The 18,054-nt window shown below is 36.7% G+C and overlaps 1 protein-coding gene across 4 annotated transcripts; it reads right to left on the reverse strand.

Moving 5' to 3' along the window:
- Positions 1-2,437: 2,437 nt before the first annotated feature.
- LOC149020431 (RUN/FYVE domain protein) lies at positions 2,438-17,206 on the reverse strand. Of its 4 annotated transcripts, none has more exons than XM_089148563.1 (14): positions 16,972-17,206; positions 16,847-16,891; positions 16,661-16,759; positions 16,361-16,471; positions 15,130-15,304; positions 14,936-14,992; positions 14,435-14,571; positions 14,264-14,323; positions 14,077-14,154; positions 13,502-13,575; positions 11,972-12,045; positions 3,861-3,940; positions 3,354-3,434; positions 2,438-3,237 (listed from the first exon to the last, which is right to left on the reverse strand). In XM_089148563.1, exons 1-13 carry the CDS (start codon positions 17,053-17,055, stop codon positions 3,354-3,356), a joined length of 1,155 nt encoding a protein of 384 aa, XP_089004689.1. In that variant the 5' UTR covers positions 17,056-17,206; the 3' UTR covers positions 2,438-3,237. The 4 variants fall into 4 exon arrangements, 3 of the variants coding, with proteins under 3 accessions (XP_089004689.1, XP_089004690.1, XP_089004691.1); XM_089148564.1 differs by having other exon boundaries at positions 3,351-3,434; XM_089148565.1 differs by lacking the exons at positions 2,438-3,237; positions 3,354-3,434 and having other exon boundaries at positions 11,972-12,049.
- Between the last annotated feature and the right edge of the window lie 848 nt (positions 17,207-18,054).

Raw genomic sequence — 18,054 nt, forward strand, 5'->3', positions numbered from 1 at the left:
ATGCATTGAAGGGCGAGAAGATAAGTACGAAGTTACAACCTCGACAAATTGGGCCTCGCCCGACACATCTGTGGAGAGGTTTGTTTCCCTTGGAAGATTAATTCATTTCTTGATAGCCATAGTTGCCAACAAATCAAGGCGCTAGCCCCGCCGATGACCTGCTTTTCACCGCCAATTCAACTCATCCAACCAAACATAAAGCCACAGAACCAAGGAGCATGAACAAGAAGAGCATAGGAGTAATATCCCAGTCCAATGTGGAGGAATGTTGGGCTGCAATGCCCCTCCAAAGGTGAGAAGCTTTATTGAGCCTCATTTTGCACTTAGCACGGAGTAAATCTAAAAAGAAGAGGTCCGAGAGATGCGACCGCAAAGATGTGGGCAAATTGAGGAGTCCGAGGATCACTATTTTTGGAGTGCCCGTTGCTAGATCGGTATGGGCTCTACTTTCTCCTATGCCCCCCCACCAATAGCACCACAACTTCGGCTGGATAGTCCTTTTGAGACTCCACAATACATGTTTAAGTGCTTCTAGAATCCGATTGTCACATCGGCCGTCCAATGGGAACTGAAAAAGAAAAAAAGAACAGAAAAAATCCAACGGAAAACGTGAGGAGTTTTGCTTTGAAATTGTCTAATAAGTGTGACAGGTGGATACTCTGGATACGGACGTAACACATCAGGGACGAATCATTTCTCAAACGTCTGCCACGCTGAGATGACAGCGTGGCGTGGAATTAGAATAACGGGACCAAATAATTACAATAATTACAAAGCCCACTTTTGAAAAACAAAGAAGAGAATAAAAACATTATACCAGAGAAGCGGAAAAAGTTGAGATATTCGAGAGAATATTACAGTTCAACTAACTAAAAACCCAGATGACTAGTTCGGAGCAACGGATTTAGTGAAAAGTATTAAATTCATTTTTATGTGGCGGATGTTATATTTAGTGAAAAGTATTAAATTCATTTTTATGTGGCGGATGTTATATGTTAGAGATATTTTAATCCTAAAGAAATTTAAAATCTAGAATCCACCTTTAAAAAGATTAGTTCAACGGTTCTAAATATCTACTATGAGATCTATTACTTAAATCTAAATCGTTTAGTAAAATTTTCTTGGGTAATTTTTAACTGGACCCCTGAGGTTTGGTTTATGTCATTTTAGTCAAAAAACTGAACTCCTCCCCTGCACGAAAAGCAAAGGACAAAATCACAAGACAAAACCCAAAAAAAAAACAGGAAATAAAAAGAAAAAAAAAAGAAAAGGACAAACCGCACGAACAGCAAACACCACAAAGCAACCGCAGAACACAAACACGAAGCCACAACCAAACAACCCAGCAAAGCGCACGGGCACGGAAAACCGGGAAGAGAAACAAGAAAGGAGAAAAGCGAAAACCAGAAAAAAAAACGAAGGAAAGCGAGGAGCGAGAAGAAAACCAGGCAAAGAAGAGGGAACACAGGGGGGCGACGAGGACCAAGGGACCGGCAGAAAAAGAAACACCGCGACACGAAGCGACAAACAGCGGCCGAGAAACAAGAACGCGACGAAAGAAAGGCCAGGCCAAGAACGGGAAACAAAGACCGCGAAAAGAGACCGGCGGCGGGCAGGCAACCACAACAACATGAAGGCAACAACCTGATGAAGGCAGAGTCGCAAACAACTGTTTAAGGCAGAGTTGCTAACCCTGTCTACCGCCGGCAAGTTGAATTGAATTGAAAATTCAGTGTTTAATAAAAAAAAAGGGCAATGTGAAGTGTAATGTGACGACGGGGGGTGAAGTTTGTTTGGCTAAATACTGCCAACCTCGGGGGTCAGTGAAAATTACCCAATTTTCTTCTCATTATTTATGGGTTAATTAATTTAACTTATTGTTACCAATTAAATTTTTAAAAAGAAAAGAAAAAAAAACAACATTGGCAATTAAAATAATGTCTCTTTCTTCTTCCTTTGTTCTTTTCACCATAAAAAACCTTAAACAGAAAAAAAAAAAAAACAAATAAATAAATAATCTCAAATAGGAAAGCAGAAATATTAGGTGAAAGGATTTACAGAAGAAAAAGAAAGAGACATTACGTCTAACAAGAATCAGGTTAAACCTAACTAACCCATATTTTATTGGACTATTCAAATTTAGTTTAATAAATTTGACAGTGAATATTGGAACCGTTCATCTAACCTATTCACACATCTCTTCAGCTACACTTTAACCATATTATTTTTGATAAAAACAACTATTGCATTTCAAAATTGGCTCTTCAAGAATAAACAGTGATCATCGTGACTAAAAGTTTATGCAAAATTAACACCAAGTTGTTATTATTTGTCCATTCAGCTAAAGCCACATCATTTGCTTGCGATTTTGTTCGATGTAACTTTTTAAATGCATTCAAACTACCGTTAACTCGCAGAAGTTTATTCAATATTTGAATGTAATCGAAACATTTTTTACGGTTACCATAGAAGTTCAGCCAAAGGTAAATGATATATATTTCAAAACTCTTATGATCCCAAACAAATATAAGAAAACTGCACAAGGAAGAAAACCAAACTGACATTGAAATTTTTTTGTATCTTTGCCTAAGGATGAAGATCTGAATCAAGAAACAATATTGTTCTATAGCATATATGGGATTTTGCTCATTAGACTTGTAGCAGAGAAGCAAGAGATTTCGTCTCCCCCGACAGACCACGGGGACCCATAGGGTTAGGTTGATGAAATTTAGTTTTTAAAAATATTTTATTATTTTTACTTGTGGGGAGTGCAGATGATCCACACTCTACTGATGCAACTTAAAGGGGCAATATGAGTAGAGGAATTGATTGATCATTTCTTCAAATATAGTAAAATAAAAGTAAAAGACAGAAGTGGTGATAAAATGTATGGCATATAGCTGCGAAAATCTCAACACTTACCAAGTAAGCCATAAAGTAGCCGCGAGGAAAGTCATTTTTGAAGAATTATAGAAGTTGTCCATCCAATTTTTCAAACTTCATCCCAGCTTCTATTTTTCTCTTTTGATTTGTCTCCTCCACAGCTTCTCTTTTCACAAAAAGATCAACATCCCAACATGCCCATGGTTGACCTGGTTCTGGACCTGGATATCCAAAATCAATGGATTCAGATCTTTTCTGGAGCTTTCAGTGGCAAAATTGTGGGCTGCAAGTTCCAATTCTAGATTCTGAAATGTGCTTCCGGATGGTCTGCTGGTGTCCATTATACTTATGCCACTGGAAATCAAAAGAGAATTTTCTAGTTATTTCTCAGCGAACTCCATCATCTAAAGATGGCATTTCTGATATAAAACAATTTCACAGTGGAGATAAATCGTAATGATAGTAACAACTTAGCACTGGATTTCTGATGCGTCTGCTTCAGTAGTTGAATTCTCAGTATCTATCCGGTGCACGGATGAATCCCAATTAACCTGTAAGATTAAAGAGGAAACTAATTCTAGGTTGCTTATTGATAAATAATTTAAAGAGAAATGTTTTTCTACTTCCCACCTGATGTTGATTTTATTACACTTTGGATTTCAAAGATTCATTGAAGGCAAAATAGCCAAATTATTCTGAAGTCTGACCCTTGCCAGAGAATTACAAATGGCAGCAATAATCAAAGAATGGGAGACCATTAAGAACAAAAAAAAGCTACACAAGACAGACGTCCTGGTATCTTCTTTTCATTTAGTTGCACAATAATAACATTAGCAGCTGATTGAGGATCCAAGCAAACTGACAGAGGTGGAGAACAAGCAAGCTACCGATGCAGCATAATGAAATCCTGGTATTCCATAGATTGTGTAGAAATCCCACAAGAATAACTACTAACAGATGTGTAAAGATTTACTTACCTCTGATACGCAGGCCTCGAAGTTACAGTTCTCCTGCAGGAGGTTATTGTCTGAGTTGCACTCTGAAACCAGAGGTAAAGCTGTATGGTGGGGGGAATAACAAGTAGAATTCATCGTGGAGTGAGTAAAAAAGAGGGGAGAAAAAAAAAGAAAGAAGGGAAGACCCTATCTGCCAGGACAGCTATCAATAAAGTCAATAAATGAAGATAATGATACACATGGACCTACTACTATTTGGTGTTTCATAGACAAAAATCAAACTAACATCTTCACCATGTACTTGAAATAGATCTGGTGGCTTCCATGATACATCACTTCTGGATATGAAGTTTTTGCTGGCAGATCATTGGTTCTCTGAGGATGTGGTGCATCAATTAAATGAATATAATGCTGAAGGATGGGTTCATGGGAATATCTTTTTACTAATCAGAATTCAGAACAATGCCAAACTGCAGTTTTTGGAAAGTTAAATCTCCAATGAAGAGTCCCATTTGATTAAGGGCCTGCTCTCAAAAGAAAATCCCTTTGAAAGGAAAAAACTCTGGATAAAAATTTATGGTGAATGTCAGAAAACTTAAATACTCAAGTGATCCTAGCTTCAATACCAAAAGGTTGAGACATATAATATGGGGCCATAATGAAGCTTGCTACTACTAATAATTTTAAAGCAAACTATGCACAGTTATGCGCGACAAACTCTGATGAGGCACGTCTTCCTATAGATGTTGACGTAGTTCTAGATTGGTAGGAGTCAAGGTAGAAGCCTATGGCCAGAGTCTTCTATGAACAGGCAGATTCGGCTAGCTCAAATAAGGTCTTATGGTCAACTTACAGTTCGGGTTTGGTAGGACCTAGGCTTTGATGATGGGGGTAATGCCGAGTGGTTGTAGGGGAGTCTAACAGGGAAGATCTCATTAAGTTTTAATGGTGGACAGTGATCTGATTTTGAGTTGTAGCAATTTAGGTTGGAGTTTTCATTCTTATAAAGAGAAAAATTGGTGTTTGGTTGATCAAAATTCAATGAAACTGGAATGCCATTGTTAGGAGGGTATGGGTAGTAACTGATTTGTAGATAATTGACTATTTGGGCTGTGGAAATTAGGTTTCGCCCCCCGTGAAGGTTGACAGAGATGGATCTGGGGTTTGAGTAGCCAGAAAGGGAGTTTGAGGAGGTTTGTGTCCTTATAAAGGTACAACAACTCACTGATGAAGCCGTAAGACTACGATTTATTACATTTGCATTAAAGGACCAAGTCAAAAAGTGGCTTTATAGCTTACCTCGGGATAGCATTACCACATGGGAACAATTCATTGTCCTATTCTTGAAGAAATTCTTTCCTTTTTCCAAGACGAATAAAATAAAAAATGACATTCTTCAATTTCGTCAAAAGCCCAATGAGTCCTTTGCTAAGTTAATGGAGAGGTTCCAAAGCCTTCTCCAAGAATGCCCTCACCACGGTATAGAATTATGGCATTTATGCCAAATAATTTATGAGGGTATCGATTATCAAACTAAGCAACTTTTGGAATCTATGTGCCCCACAGGATTTGCATCGTTCACTGATGATTCAAAAGCTTGGGAATTTCTTTTAGACCTAACAGATAGAAATCATAGAATTAGAGAATGCGAGTCAACCCAAGAATCTGAAAGGACCAATAGGGAATATTTTACTGACAGCCAAGTTCATAAGGAATCACAAATAGATAATCTTTTGAAAAAATACGAGACTTTGGTAGTAAAAGCTGCACCACCACCACCACCACCAAGTCAAGCACATTTTATTGACAAATCTATTGCTATGTGTGCATGGTGTCAGTCTCCTACACATGTAATTGAGGAATGCCCTAACTATTATGGAGGCCAACATGAAAATGTCAGTGCGATGTTTCCAAATCCGTACAGTAACACGTACAATCCTGGGTGGAAGAATCATGGTCTCAAGAGCAAAACCAAAATGGATTATAGCAATTATTCCAGACAAAATCAATTTGGTGCCCCTCAACAACAAAGTGCACAATTTTCTCATAATTAAAATTTCCAGTTCCCTCAAGACCCTAATTTTCAGAATGCCAATTTAGCTAGGCCAGTCAATTCACCTATTGTGCCTCGTATGCTTCATTTTGCACAAAATCAATCATCATTTGGTTTCAACAGAGGTAATAATCCGGAGTTTTCTTGTTTCTCTACCGTAGAGAAGAATATGAAAGTACTTTCCAGCACCTTCATGACTTTTATACATAATATGGAAAACAGATTTCCACTCTTGCAAATGTTTTGTCTAAGCGAGAAAAAGGTAAAATGCCTAACCAACCTGAATTAAATCCTAGGATTCATATTCAACAAAGACCATCAAATTTACCAAATCAAGTCAACCAAGTTGAATCCTCCCCTTCTTCCTTAGCTTCAATTAATTTTGTGTCTGCATTAAGAAGTGGGAAAGAGTATTTAATAGGTGAGTCACATATTAATAAAAAGAACAAGATTAGTGACCATTGAGATGAGGAGAATGTTCAAGTATCTCCTAATGAGGGTTTATCTCAGAAACCCATAGAAGTTGAGGATGAGCCGATCACTGTAGCAGTACATAAGTTTGCTGAACCACTATCTGAAACAATGAGAAAAGAGCAAATTTCAAATTAAAATCCTTATATTCCTAAGGCCCCTTATCCTAACCATCTAGTTAATAAGAAGAAGATTGCAACTATGGAGAAATTTTTTGATGTCTTCAAAAAGGTAGAAGTGAATATCCTTTTTTAAATGTCATATCCCAGATTCTTGCCTATGCGAAAGTGTTGAAAGATTTGTGCACTCATAAAAGAATCACTAGCGTTCCCAAAAAAGCGTTCTTCAGTAACATCAGTTCCATAATTACTCAACCTGTAGCAACCAAGTATAAGGATCCAGGGAGCCATACCATAGCTTGTGTCATAGGCAATACATACATTGAGCATGATTTACTTTATCTTGGTGCCAATGTAAATCTTTTGCCTTACCATGTTTATAAGCAACTAAAATTCAGAGAATTGAAAGCAACTAGAACTACTCTTCGGTTGGCAGATAGGTCAGTTAAGATTCCTAAAGGGATGGTTGAAGATGTTTTACTAAAGGTGAGAAAATTTATTTTTCCAGTTGATTTCATTGTGCTAGATACTAAACGTTTTTCAATCAAGGATGAAATCCCAATAATTCTAGGAAGACTATTTTTGGCTACTAGTGATGCATTAATCAATTATCGAAATGGCCACTTACGATTGTCTTTTAAAAATCGAACTGTGGAGTTTAATATGTTCAAGATAGGGAAGCAACCACATATAAAAGAAGAGATCAATATGCTTGAGGAGTCTTTGAATTTTCCTAATGATTTGATTACCAACTATGAGATTGATTTTGATTCTGAATTTTAAGAATGTATGGATATGTTGGATGATGATAGTGAAACTTTCTTTTCTTAAGTCATAAATTTTCACACACCTTTGGAGCCTATTAAACCCCTATCCATCTCCATATCCATTCCCAAGCCTTCAATAATTGAACCCCCCAAGCTAGAATTGAAAGAGTTGCCTTCTTATTTGAAGTATGCTTTCTTAGGACAAGATAATTCTCTTCCTGTCATTGTTCTCTCTAATTTAACTTCTGACAAAGCAGAAGAGTTGATCACACTGTTGAATGATAATAGAGAAGCATTGAGTTGGTCTATCACTCATATCAAAGGTCTAAGCTCTTCCATTGTACAACATCATAGTCATCTTATGAACGATGCTAAACCTTCTAGAGAACCTCAACATATGATGAGGATTTTCTCTTACATGATGAAGGTTTTTCTTGAAGTCTTTAGGGATGACATTTCTATTCATGGTTTTTCTTATTTGGAGTATCTTCCCCATCATACATTGATATTGAAGATAATACTAAAGCTTCACATGATAAGCACATCTTGACTGAAAGGTATACCCCTCATTTGTCTTCCTTGTTCATCTTTTCATGCATGCATTGAGGACATTGCATTACTTAAGTGTGGGGGGTATAGCTTCCTTGTAGATTTTAACTTTGACTTTTGATTAGTGTACATAGTCTTTCAATTGCTATGATGTGTGAAATGAGAGTGATTTTGTTACCCATCGTGAACACATAAAAACCCTTTTGAGAGTAAGGTAACTTGTATGTATGTTATTCATCCAAAAAACAAAACTTGTATATATGTTGAGATGAGACTTTCCTCAGAAAAATAAAAGGCCCTTAACTTAAGGTGTTGGACCATCTATGGGTTTTGTGGGTCCTTGTTCCTTTGGTCAGAAGTTGAGATCAATTTTTTTGTATGGCATGAAAAAAAAAGAGTAAAAGTAAAAGTTGAATTCCTTGGAACTGGACAGAGCACTCCAACTCAGGAATTGAGGTGACTTGATCAAAACCTTTAGGAATGAGATTATTGAAAAGAACTCTCGCATCACTATCTATGTGGGCATATATGCAAAGCAAGGCTACAAAGTAGCTTGAGTTTCTGGTGTTTGTTCCACCATGTCATTCAAGCCAACCATAGTGGAGTAAAGTAGAGTTCACTACTCAAAAGGAAAAATAAATAAATGCAAGTGTCATCAATGCCTTGGTATAATTGTTTGGTAAAAAATACTTCAAAACCTAAGTCCTTGGTCCCCTTACTCTATAAGTGGTTTTGCTTAAGGAGAGGTGTACTAAAGATATAAGGTGAGTATTTGATTGAGATATATGCTTAGTCTCAAGAATCAATATGGGGTAATAAAGTTCAAGTGTGGGGGATCTAAAATTAATTGTGAAAAAAATTGTCATAGCTATTGATCCTATATAAGTACTTACCAATTGTTAGAATTGAAATTTGCAATGTTTTATTTTGAGCTAAATTGGAATTTTGGATGTATATTCTCTGTAAACATCCACGAGACAAAACTGCCTCTAGGGGAACCTAGTGGTTTAAAGCTTTCACATCTAAGTGTAATCGTGATTCCTACGAAAGTGAGTTAGGATTTATTTTGTTGCATTAGTTTCTTACTTGCATTTGTATTTTTTCTTTTAATCTTGCTTGAGGACAAGCTTAGTCTAAGTGTGGGAGATCTAATGAGCACATTTATATGTGAAATCTTAGCTACCTTGGGTCTTATGTTGTTTTTGCAGATTTTACGACTTTTCAAGATTTAAGCAAATATTTGGATTTTTGGGTATGAAACATGCAATTTTACACGTCAAGAGGTCCGTTCAACTACTCAAGTGTGAAAATGGCCTGATCCAAGCATGATGCTAGAGATGTGATTATGGGTCAACTCCAAAATATTTTAGAAATAAATAAGTAATTTTGATCTACGGCTAAGATTAGAAATTATCAATCAAATCTGAGGTATTATTAGAAGTCCTAATGGAGAAAAGAGTCCTTCATACTTAATATCTTATTCCTATTTGGACTTGATCAAAGAAAGAAAAAGAGGAAACAAATATATTCAGAGAAGGAAGAGGAAAAATCCCCTTTGAATGTCTCATCAATTGACAACCCCATCGAATGGTCATCCTGTCCACAAGCTATTTTGGAGGAGAGCTCACACTTTGATCCTCAAACCAACGTAATCTCGTCCATCTCTCTAATCATCCATTAGTATCCAAAACCCTAATTTTATAATAGAACTCAGTTTATAAACTCTCAACAAGTTTAAAGTATCCCACGATACTATACATACTCATACTATCATATTACCCAACGATACATACATCTCTCCATTGAATTACACTAAAATACATTAGCAACGATACAATACGATACAACGATACGCTCTTAAAATCACCCACCGATACAATACTAATACCGATACTTTAAACCCTTCAAGATTTATATCCATTAAACTCTATAAAAGGAACATCTCCATCAAAACTTTTATAGCAGGAGTAACATTTTCTATATAGGCTTCAGTTTCTTATTGCTTGTGATTCCAACTAGATTAATGTTTAGGTTTAATTTTCATATAATGCAACAAGTCAATTCAAGTTTCAAGTTAGGATTGTTTTCTCGTCCAGCAATTAATCTAGATCATCTAGATCTGTGTTAGTGTTGAGATTAATTTCGCTCAAGTTTATTATTGAAGTTCAAAGATCAAGTAACCCAATAATCTTCTCCCACCAACACCCCTCCAATCAATAGGATTTACACATAACCCCAGTCCATCACCAATTTTTAAGGTCTATTGTTTGTTATTTACCAATATTTCAGCATAACCCCCCAGCCATCAAAAATACCTAATTCTACTTTATTCTTTGTTATTCTTTTATTTATGTGTTGTTATATTTTATTATCTTTAGTCTTAATTTATCCATTAGATGATGGATTAGGACGTTTTTTATTTAATTAATTTGTTAACAAATTTGAATCATCATCTCCATTATTATTAAGAGGTTAAATTAAAGTGCATATCTGAGATCACCCATTACTACGATACCGTTCGCTTACGATTGTTTTTTTTTTGCAAACAAACAACAATGGAGACCTTTAAAAGATTCACCTAGGCTTCATAGTGCGTCATGTTGAACTTTTGATCATATAAAACACCAATTTATCAACAAATCACCCAGGGTTCCACCATAAATTTTCAATGGGATGACCCCACAATTGATTAAATGCAAGGCAAATATTTAATGGAGAAGAGAAAAGCAGCAAAAACTTTTTCTTTACCAAATTCGTGTTCCATGCTTGTGCTTAGAATCTTATCTAAAACGCTCAAAATACATCCTAGACTAAAAAGGGAAGCCTAACCTAATCCTAGCCTATTGTGTAACTTAAGCTACCTATGAAACTGAAATAGACTCAAAACAAAGTCCTAATCCAGCCATTAGATTAAACCAGTTCAGTCTCAAATTAGGAACAAAAACACCAAAATAAAGCAGAACTAAAACATCAATCATGTATGCAACCTAATTATCCATAAGTTTGGCCCATAAAAGTGGCATATTACATAGAAAACCCATGGGACCACAGGTCCAACCCAACCATAGACTTATCCCAATCAAAATAATCCTCATATTGTGATGTAATTGCATCAGATATTGAATCAAGAATGAGAAATTGATTCACAGAAAGCAGAAATAATAGCAGAACTACAATGATGCAATCCACAACCTGAAGATCATTCAGAAAGTATATGATGTAGGACATAAGAAACTATCGTTTTGGGGGGCCAATTCATCAATGGTGCCTACAAGAGACTGCTAATGGATACAACTACCACAGCAATTCAAACAGGTTAACTACCGAGTGCAGCTGCTTTAGAAGGATCATTGCCATTTGTTTTGTTTATTTTCAACTTCACTTGTTCTCAATTATGAGGACAAGGCTCATTTTTATTGGGTTACTCAGAGGTTGGTGTTTGGTTGATCTCTCTTTCACGTTGGAGCCATGGTTAGACAAACAAGTACCTAAACATATAAGTAATCCTAGCCATGGTTAGACAAACAAGTACCAAAACACTAAGTAATCCTAGCACATGTTTATTTCAGAAACTTATGGTGGAACATGTTTAGCTCCTGAACTTGTTCCATGTGGTCCATGATATTCCATGAAAGCCTTGAAGATTTCAAATGCAGGAAATATCAAAGGCTCCATTTGGAAAGAAATGGAATAATGTGAACACAAAGTCACATGAAAAATGAAAAAAAAAAAATATGACAATTTGTCAAGGGAGTATCAAGTTGGCAGTAAAGTTGACCTAAACTGGAATGGAAATATGTCACGACCACAACAAACAAACTTCGGTTTTATTTTCTGTAAAAAAATTAGATAAAATAAAAGATAATACACAACACGAAAAGAAATTCTGATAGTAAAAAACTGCATTACAAACAACCAAATGGTTATTGATCTTCAATGTAAAAGGTATTTGCTTCAACACTAGTTATGGTTGTCATCATTCACTTCAAATTACTGCACTTTACAGATTAAACTTTTATCTCACACCAGTGACCCTTGATGAAATATTCCACAGAAGAGACATGAAGTATACTCTATGAGTAGTTGATTACTTTGTTGACGGACTTAACTGAGAACCAACTCATCCACACAATGTAATTTCAATATGGAGTAGCAGAAAGTATATGAACAAACCTGTATTTTCCGCTCTATGCCCAGGATCCTTACAGGGAGAACCTTCCATAATCTCCTGGACCACATACCCAGTTCTGGCTAGCAAGCACAAATTTTATTAGAAAAATATGTATGTGTTCAGAAATTTCAAAACACCTCCTTACATCATCATCATCATCATCAAGCCTTGTCCCAACTAAATGACATCAGCTACATGGATTCTTGCCTTCCAATCAGCTCTGTTTGAGCCATGCTAGGCACCTCCTTGCCCTTCTCTAAAATTTGTCTTGTTTATTTTGTCTCCCACAAGGTTTGAACCCATAACCTCTCCAAAACTGCTTTATAGCAAAACATTTGAGTGTGGGAACTTTAGTCCCACATTGTAAATGGAGGTGAATGAAGAGGTGTTAATATTTTGAAATGGAAACTGCAAAGGATGGATTCCTTGAAGAGAAGATGTTCTCCTCCAGGTTCCAAAAATGCCTATGAATTGGTTTAACACAAATTGTGAACTAGGCTAGCTGGGCTAGGTTGTGGCATGGTGAGGTGAAGCAAGGTCTTGGGGGGGGGGGGGGGGGTGTGTGGGTGTGAAATCTCTTTTATGCTGAACCAGACTTACATCTGGATTTTGTTTCTGTTGTCATTGAATAAGATTTTTCTAACATCCAATGCATGCCAAATGCCTGTTGGAATGCATCAAATGTTGGGCTCTGACAGGGACTTTACCCCACTATCTGTCTAGCATCCTGCAAGCTCTTGTAATTTGTGTCAGATTGGCATCCTCTGATGCATTACTGAAGTTATCAAAATACTGCATTGGGTGGCATCCAGTATGCACTGAGTGTGAGTAACAACTACTTTCATTTATCGTGTCTCCTTGAGAGACACATTTCTTGGGCTTCCTTGGACAGGTGTTCCAAAGGAGCATCTCTTCTATATATAGGATGTTATTTGCACCTAAAGAGTGTGATTCCAAGAGCTATTCCTTCTTTCTTATTCTCTTCTTTTATGTGTTTACTCTTATAAATGACAGATTTTTGTGCCCTCTATTTGATCATCTCTTTAAAGTGTTTCTTTGAGTCTGAGCACAACTCAAAAAGGTGTAGTAGGAGGTTCCACTACTAGTCAAGCTGCAGTAGAATGTACTACTACTACTTATGCAGTTGGAGAGTTGACTACTAGTAGGACATGACTAAGATGACATCCACCATTGCAAGAGCGACATTTGCAACACCAAACAGCTTATGATTGCAACACCTCAGTGGAAAGCTTTACTAGTTTATGTATTATTTTGTCATAGAAAATAATGATACTTGCCATCCCTTCATGTGCCATACATAATGTGGATCAACTAATGGATTGCATTTCAACACATATATCCTAATAGCTCCCGCATGCCGGGATGGTGCCTACTAGCCTCAAGTACTTATTGATATACACATGTATGCATGAATGTGTGTGTGTGTGGACGGTATGCAAATGTATGAAACTGAATGGAGTTTGGCAAAGACCTAATGTCATGAAACTCAATCAAAAGAGTATCTACTGTACCTATCATTTTCCTTTTTGCTCATTTCTGCACATTCTTCTTTGCCTTCGAGAACCGAGGAGAAGTACCTTTTATGCTGGCCATAGCCAAGCATGTTTTTCAGAAAAGCAGTGTCCATCACTGTAGTTAACATGTTGTGCAAGGAAAAAAGATCATAAACAGACCATGAATGGTATAAGAAGTATGGTATACACAAGCAAGGTGTCTATTACCAAACGATATCCAGTTGGGTATTTACATACAAAAGGCTATTGATACAGATAAATTACAACCATAGAATCTCTCTTTCTTTTTCCTTTCTTTTTTCTCTTCTCTTTCTCCTTGCATGGTTGGGAGAATAAATTGATGGTAGCTTTACAACAAAATAATTCAGACTGGCTGGATTCCTATTAAATTTTGGATTCCTTCTTTCATGTGCATGCTTAATGTAACAGATTATTTGCTGTCTAAAAATAATAAAAGATTCTAAGGATTCTTTTCACCAAATACTTTTAGGATGAAACTTCTCATAAGAATCTTGAATTTAACTATTTTTCTGAATGGTCAGAAAACAAAAATTATGTTCCATCTTTCTAACCTCAGAATTCATGTTCATGATACTTTGCTGAATTTTCTGGAATATAATCTCTGAGCTTCGTGCTCCAAATTCCAATGCCTGTCCATTCCCAAAAAAAAAAAAGAAATTTTTTCTTCAAATATCACTCATTTCCCAAGTAAACCAAATCATAGAGAAATGGAAGAACAAAAAACTCTTAAAACCAGACCTTTTTCTCTGCCATTAAGTTCTGTATAACATCTTCCTTAAAGTATAGAGCTTTCTGAAGGTACGACCAGTCAAAATTAAACAACTGGAAGGAATAAACCAAACTGTATTGCGCAATCACTCTTTCATATCAGTATCTGATATATAAACCCATAAATGGTAAAACGGATATTTCTTCAATTTGTGGCTGGAGATGGTTACTGAGCTTTGCTGATTCAAGCTGTCCTTCTAATTCTGATATTACTTTATCCTTTCTCCAAAGCTCATTTTGATTAACCCTCAGCTTGTTCTCCATGAAGCTAATCTTTTCTGCAATGAAAAAGAAAAATTGGTGTAACATGGGGTTTCACAAATTTGTTTTAACAAATTGATCCATGAGTTAATAAAATTCCTGTTAAGAATTCAACAAGTCGTCATGGAGTCTAGGCAATCTAGAAGCTGGAGGAGAGGAAAAAGGAACACAAGACTCACAAGGCATCCTTCCAGCATAAGGCACCTGGACACCCAGGGTCTAAGTTTCACCTTGACAACTACAGGCTCAAATATTGACATCCACGGTGGACCACAATTACAGGATTAATTAACATGGGAGAAATACAATATCTAGCAGTGCCTTGTTGAAAGCTAGACCCAAAGATCAATTATGACAAGTGCAGTTAGAATTTTCACATACCAACAAGATCTCTGTGAACTGCTGAAACTTTGTTCAGTTTTGTCTTTAGCCCATGCACTGGATAAAATATCAAAGTTAAGGAGGACAGTTATTTTAAAATTTTTAGACAAATGAAATTTTACATGAAAATGTCATTTCTATCTCCTCAATCTTAAATGAGTATTTAAAAAGAATTAGTTCATCAAATTACATGCCTACTTCCTCTTTTTCGGTCACAATTTGTTGCACATTGTCTACCAGTTGCTTCACAGAAGCAGCTTCCTTTTCTATTGATTCAAACAATGATAAGTGAGCATGGAGCTTATCTGAAAGAATGACAATCTTTCTATCTCTTGTTTCAATTGTTCGTCTCATTTCACAAGTAGATTCCTGGAAAGCATATTTCATTAGTGAATACGAATCATTTACTTTGGACTCGAAAGGCAAATTCTTGGTAAAGAAGGAGCTCCTTTTTTTAGCATATAAATGAATCATGTTCAGATTCCAGCATGAAGGAGAAACTGGTACAGCATGGGAACTGTCTAGCAGAATGTAAACAAATTGCCACTCAGCCTAAATCTCACCATATCAATATGCAGAACTATGCCTGAGAAACATCCTTTCCTGGATGTAGAGGTTAGAAATAACTTCACAAGCTTTGAAATTGAAGAAACTCCATTACAACTCAATATCTACTGGAATACAACGGTATGCAAAGATCCTCGCATAAGTCTCCAAGGTTTCATGTCAAATATCAAAATTTGTTTCAGGGAAGCAGAGTTCAGTGATGAAGCTTTGGAGCAGAAAGAACTTTGCGTAGTTTCCAGCAAGGATTTAAACACAAAATAAGGCACACGAGGGAACTTCATCATTCAATAAACATATCAACAGTGTAAATTGGAAATCAGTAACAGATTTGTGAGACTGAAATCTTTTTCATACATATAGTCTATCATTCTCAAAAAATAAAAGTAAAAACCACCAAAAAACTAAAAGAAAATTAAGATACGTGTAGGCATAAAATAGAGAGTGTATCAAAGGCCTCTTAAGAGTCCCTCAAGAAAAGATGCTGGACTTGGACCTTAGAAGGGCTGAGCTGCTAGGATTGAAGTTAATTTTCTGTACCACAAAGTTCATGACCTACAATGACAGGTACGGTTGTCAAGTGTGCACCATATCTGTTGTCCTAGACTACTTATGCTGTTCCAATCTACGATGCCTGTAGATGGACAACTGCATCATATTTCGATGAACCTGTTTATTCTTTGGCTCTGTATCTATCCATCAAACTTTTCTATGCCACTCTCGTGTACACTGGTTTTCTAAATTGCAAAGGAGTCCATTTGGATGAGATAATTAAACTTTAGTTGGGGATTTTCATTGGTCAAGAAGAGGCTATGTACTTAAAAAGATCCGCACACACTAAAGAAATGAACTGATACGAACCTGATACAGGCTACTGAAACCCTCCCTTGATTGAAGCAAGCCATCAATAGTTCTTTTCAAATCCTTTTGCTTGTTTTCGAGTAAAGCATTGTCATCCTGAAGGTGTTTGACCTGTAAAAAATGAAAGTGGATTCACAATAATAAACAACCAGCCTGCAGTTCATTCCGGATAAGAGGTTGAGTTTGCAGATATAATTAGAAATCCAGGTAGATCAAAACTGTGAGAACTAGAATCTATCTCTCAGAAATTTTTAATAAGAGATGGAAAATCATGCTCGTGATAGGAGGAGTTTCAGCGACCTTCCTCTCGAATCTGTTCCGCGACTCCTCTGAAGACGCAAATTCTGCCTGCAGCGCCTGTAACTTTCTACTATATTCCTCCTCCGTTTCCTTTTGCTTCTGAATTCAATCATCATGATTTGAAGACAAACTATGGAATAGATCGAATTGAATAAACAGCGACAAGGTGAGTGGATAAGAATAAACCTGGATCAAACGGTTCAGTTGTTCCCTGCTACAATTTTCCCTCTCCTGGAAATTTTCATGGAGAGATGAACAAGGACAAAATCGAAAAATGAAGGCGGATCGAGAGAAGAAGGTTAGGATCTTACCCTGAGCTCTCGAACTTCAGAGATTAGGGCGCGAAGGTGAACCTTGAATTTTGAAAGCCTAAGCAGCTCCATTTCCCTCCTCATTCCCCCGTTAACGGAAGGTGAATCGGTTTGCTGTCCTTTTATTAAGCTACTAACGGTACACAGAGTTCTAGAAATAATTATAAAACAAAAACGAAAAAAGAAAAGAGAGAGAGAGAAACCGTTTACATGGCATTTCCTTTTTGGTAAATATTCACGTGGCATGTATATATATATATATCGGACTGAATCGACTTGAATCTAGATTCTAGATAAGCCAATTTTCAAAGCAGGAGTGGAAAAGAACTCCAATTTTGGATCCAGTCGTTTTGGTCTAATACCCCCAGGTGGGGGGGGGGAGGGGTGGTATTTTCCTGGATGACACAGGCCTTCACTGTGGGACTGTTTGGATAAATTGAATTGCTCTTCGGTTCTGATAGGTGAAAGTAGGGCCCTGAGGATGAGTTTTCTTGAGCTCATTAAAGTTAGGCATTGTCAAGTTATTCTCAAGTCCGATTGTGAGGAATTGACAAAGTGCCTCCTTAACCCCTCTTTTTGTGTTCCGACTAATATATCCAACATTATTTTGTAAGCGGGCCTAATTCTTTTGTTTTAGAGCGCATTTCTAGGTCGACAAACTATGTTGTCCATGCTCTAGCTAGAAAGGCATCATCTATGGCAAGCATGATGATTTGGCCTAATTCAACTTAATGGCTTCTTGGTCTTTGTAACCAGAGCGTCATTAGTCATTCTTGTTCGTTTCAATGGAAATTCTCTTACCAATAAAAAAAAATAGTCTATAACCACTAGCTAATTCCCTATCCCAAAAAGTATCCATTAGGTGCTAGTGCAATCGTATTTCATTATTGTCAGTTTCCGTGACTTTGCTCCAATTCTTGTCTCTGTCTAAATCATAGACTTTCCCTTGGAAGGAAGATCGAAGGAGTTTCTTGAGTCATTTTGTGCGGTATTGGGGCCAGTTATCTTGAGGGGCCGGCGGCACACCTCATAAACCCTTTCTTTGAGTCATTCCCCCTTGTTTGCCGTGGCATTAAGGAATCA

The sequence above is a fragment of the Hakea prostrata genome, chromosome 3 (genome assembly GCF_041222555.1).
Source record: "Hakea prostrata isolate BN-2017 chromosome 3, UWA_Hpros_2, whole genome shotgun sequence".
Classification (NCBI taxonomy): domain Eukaryota; kingdom Viridiplantae; phylum Streptophyta; class Magnoliopsida; order Proteales; family Proteaceae; genus Hakea; species Hakea prostrata.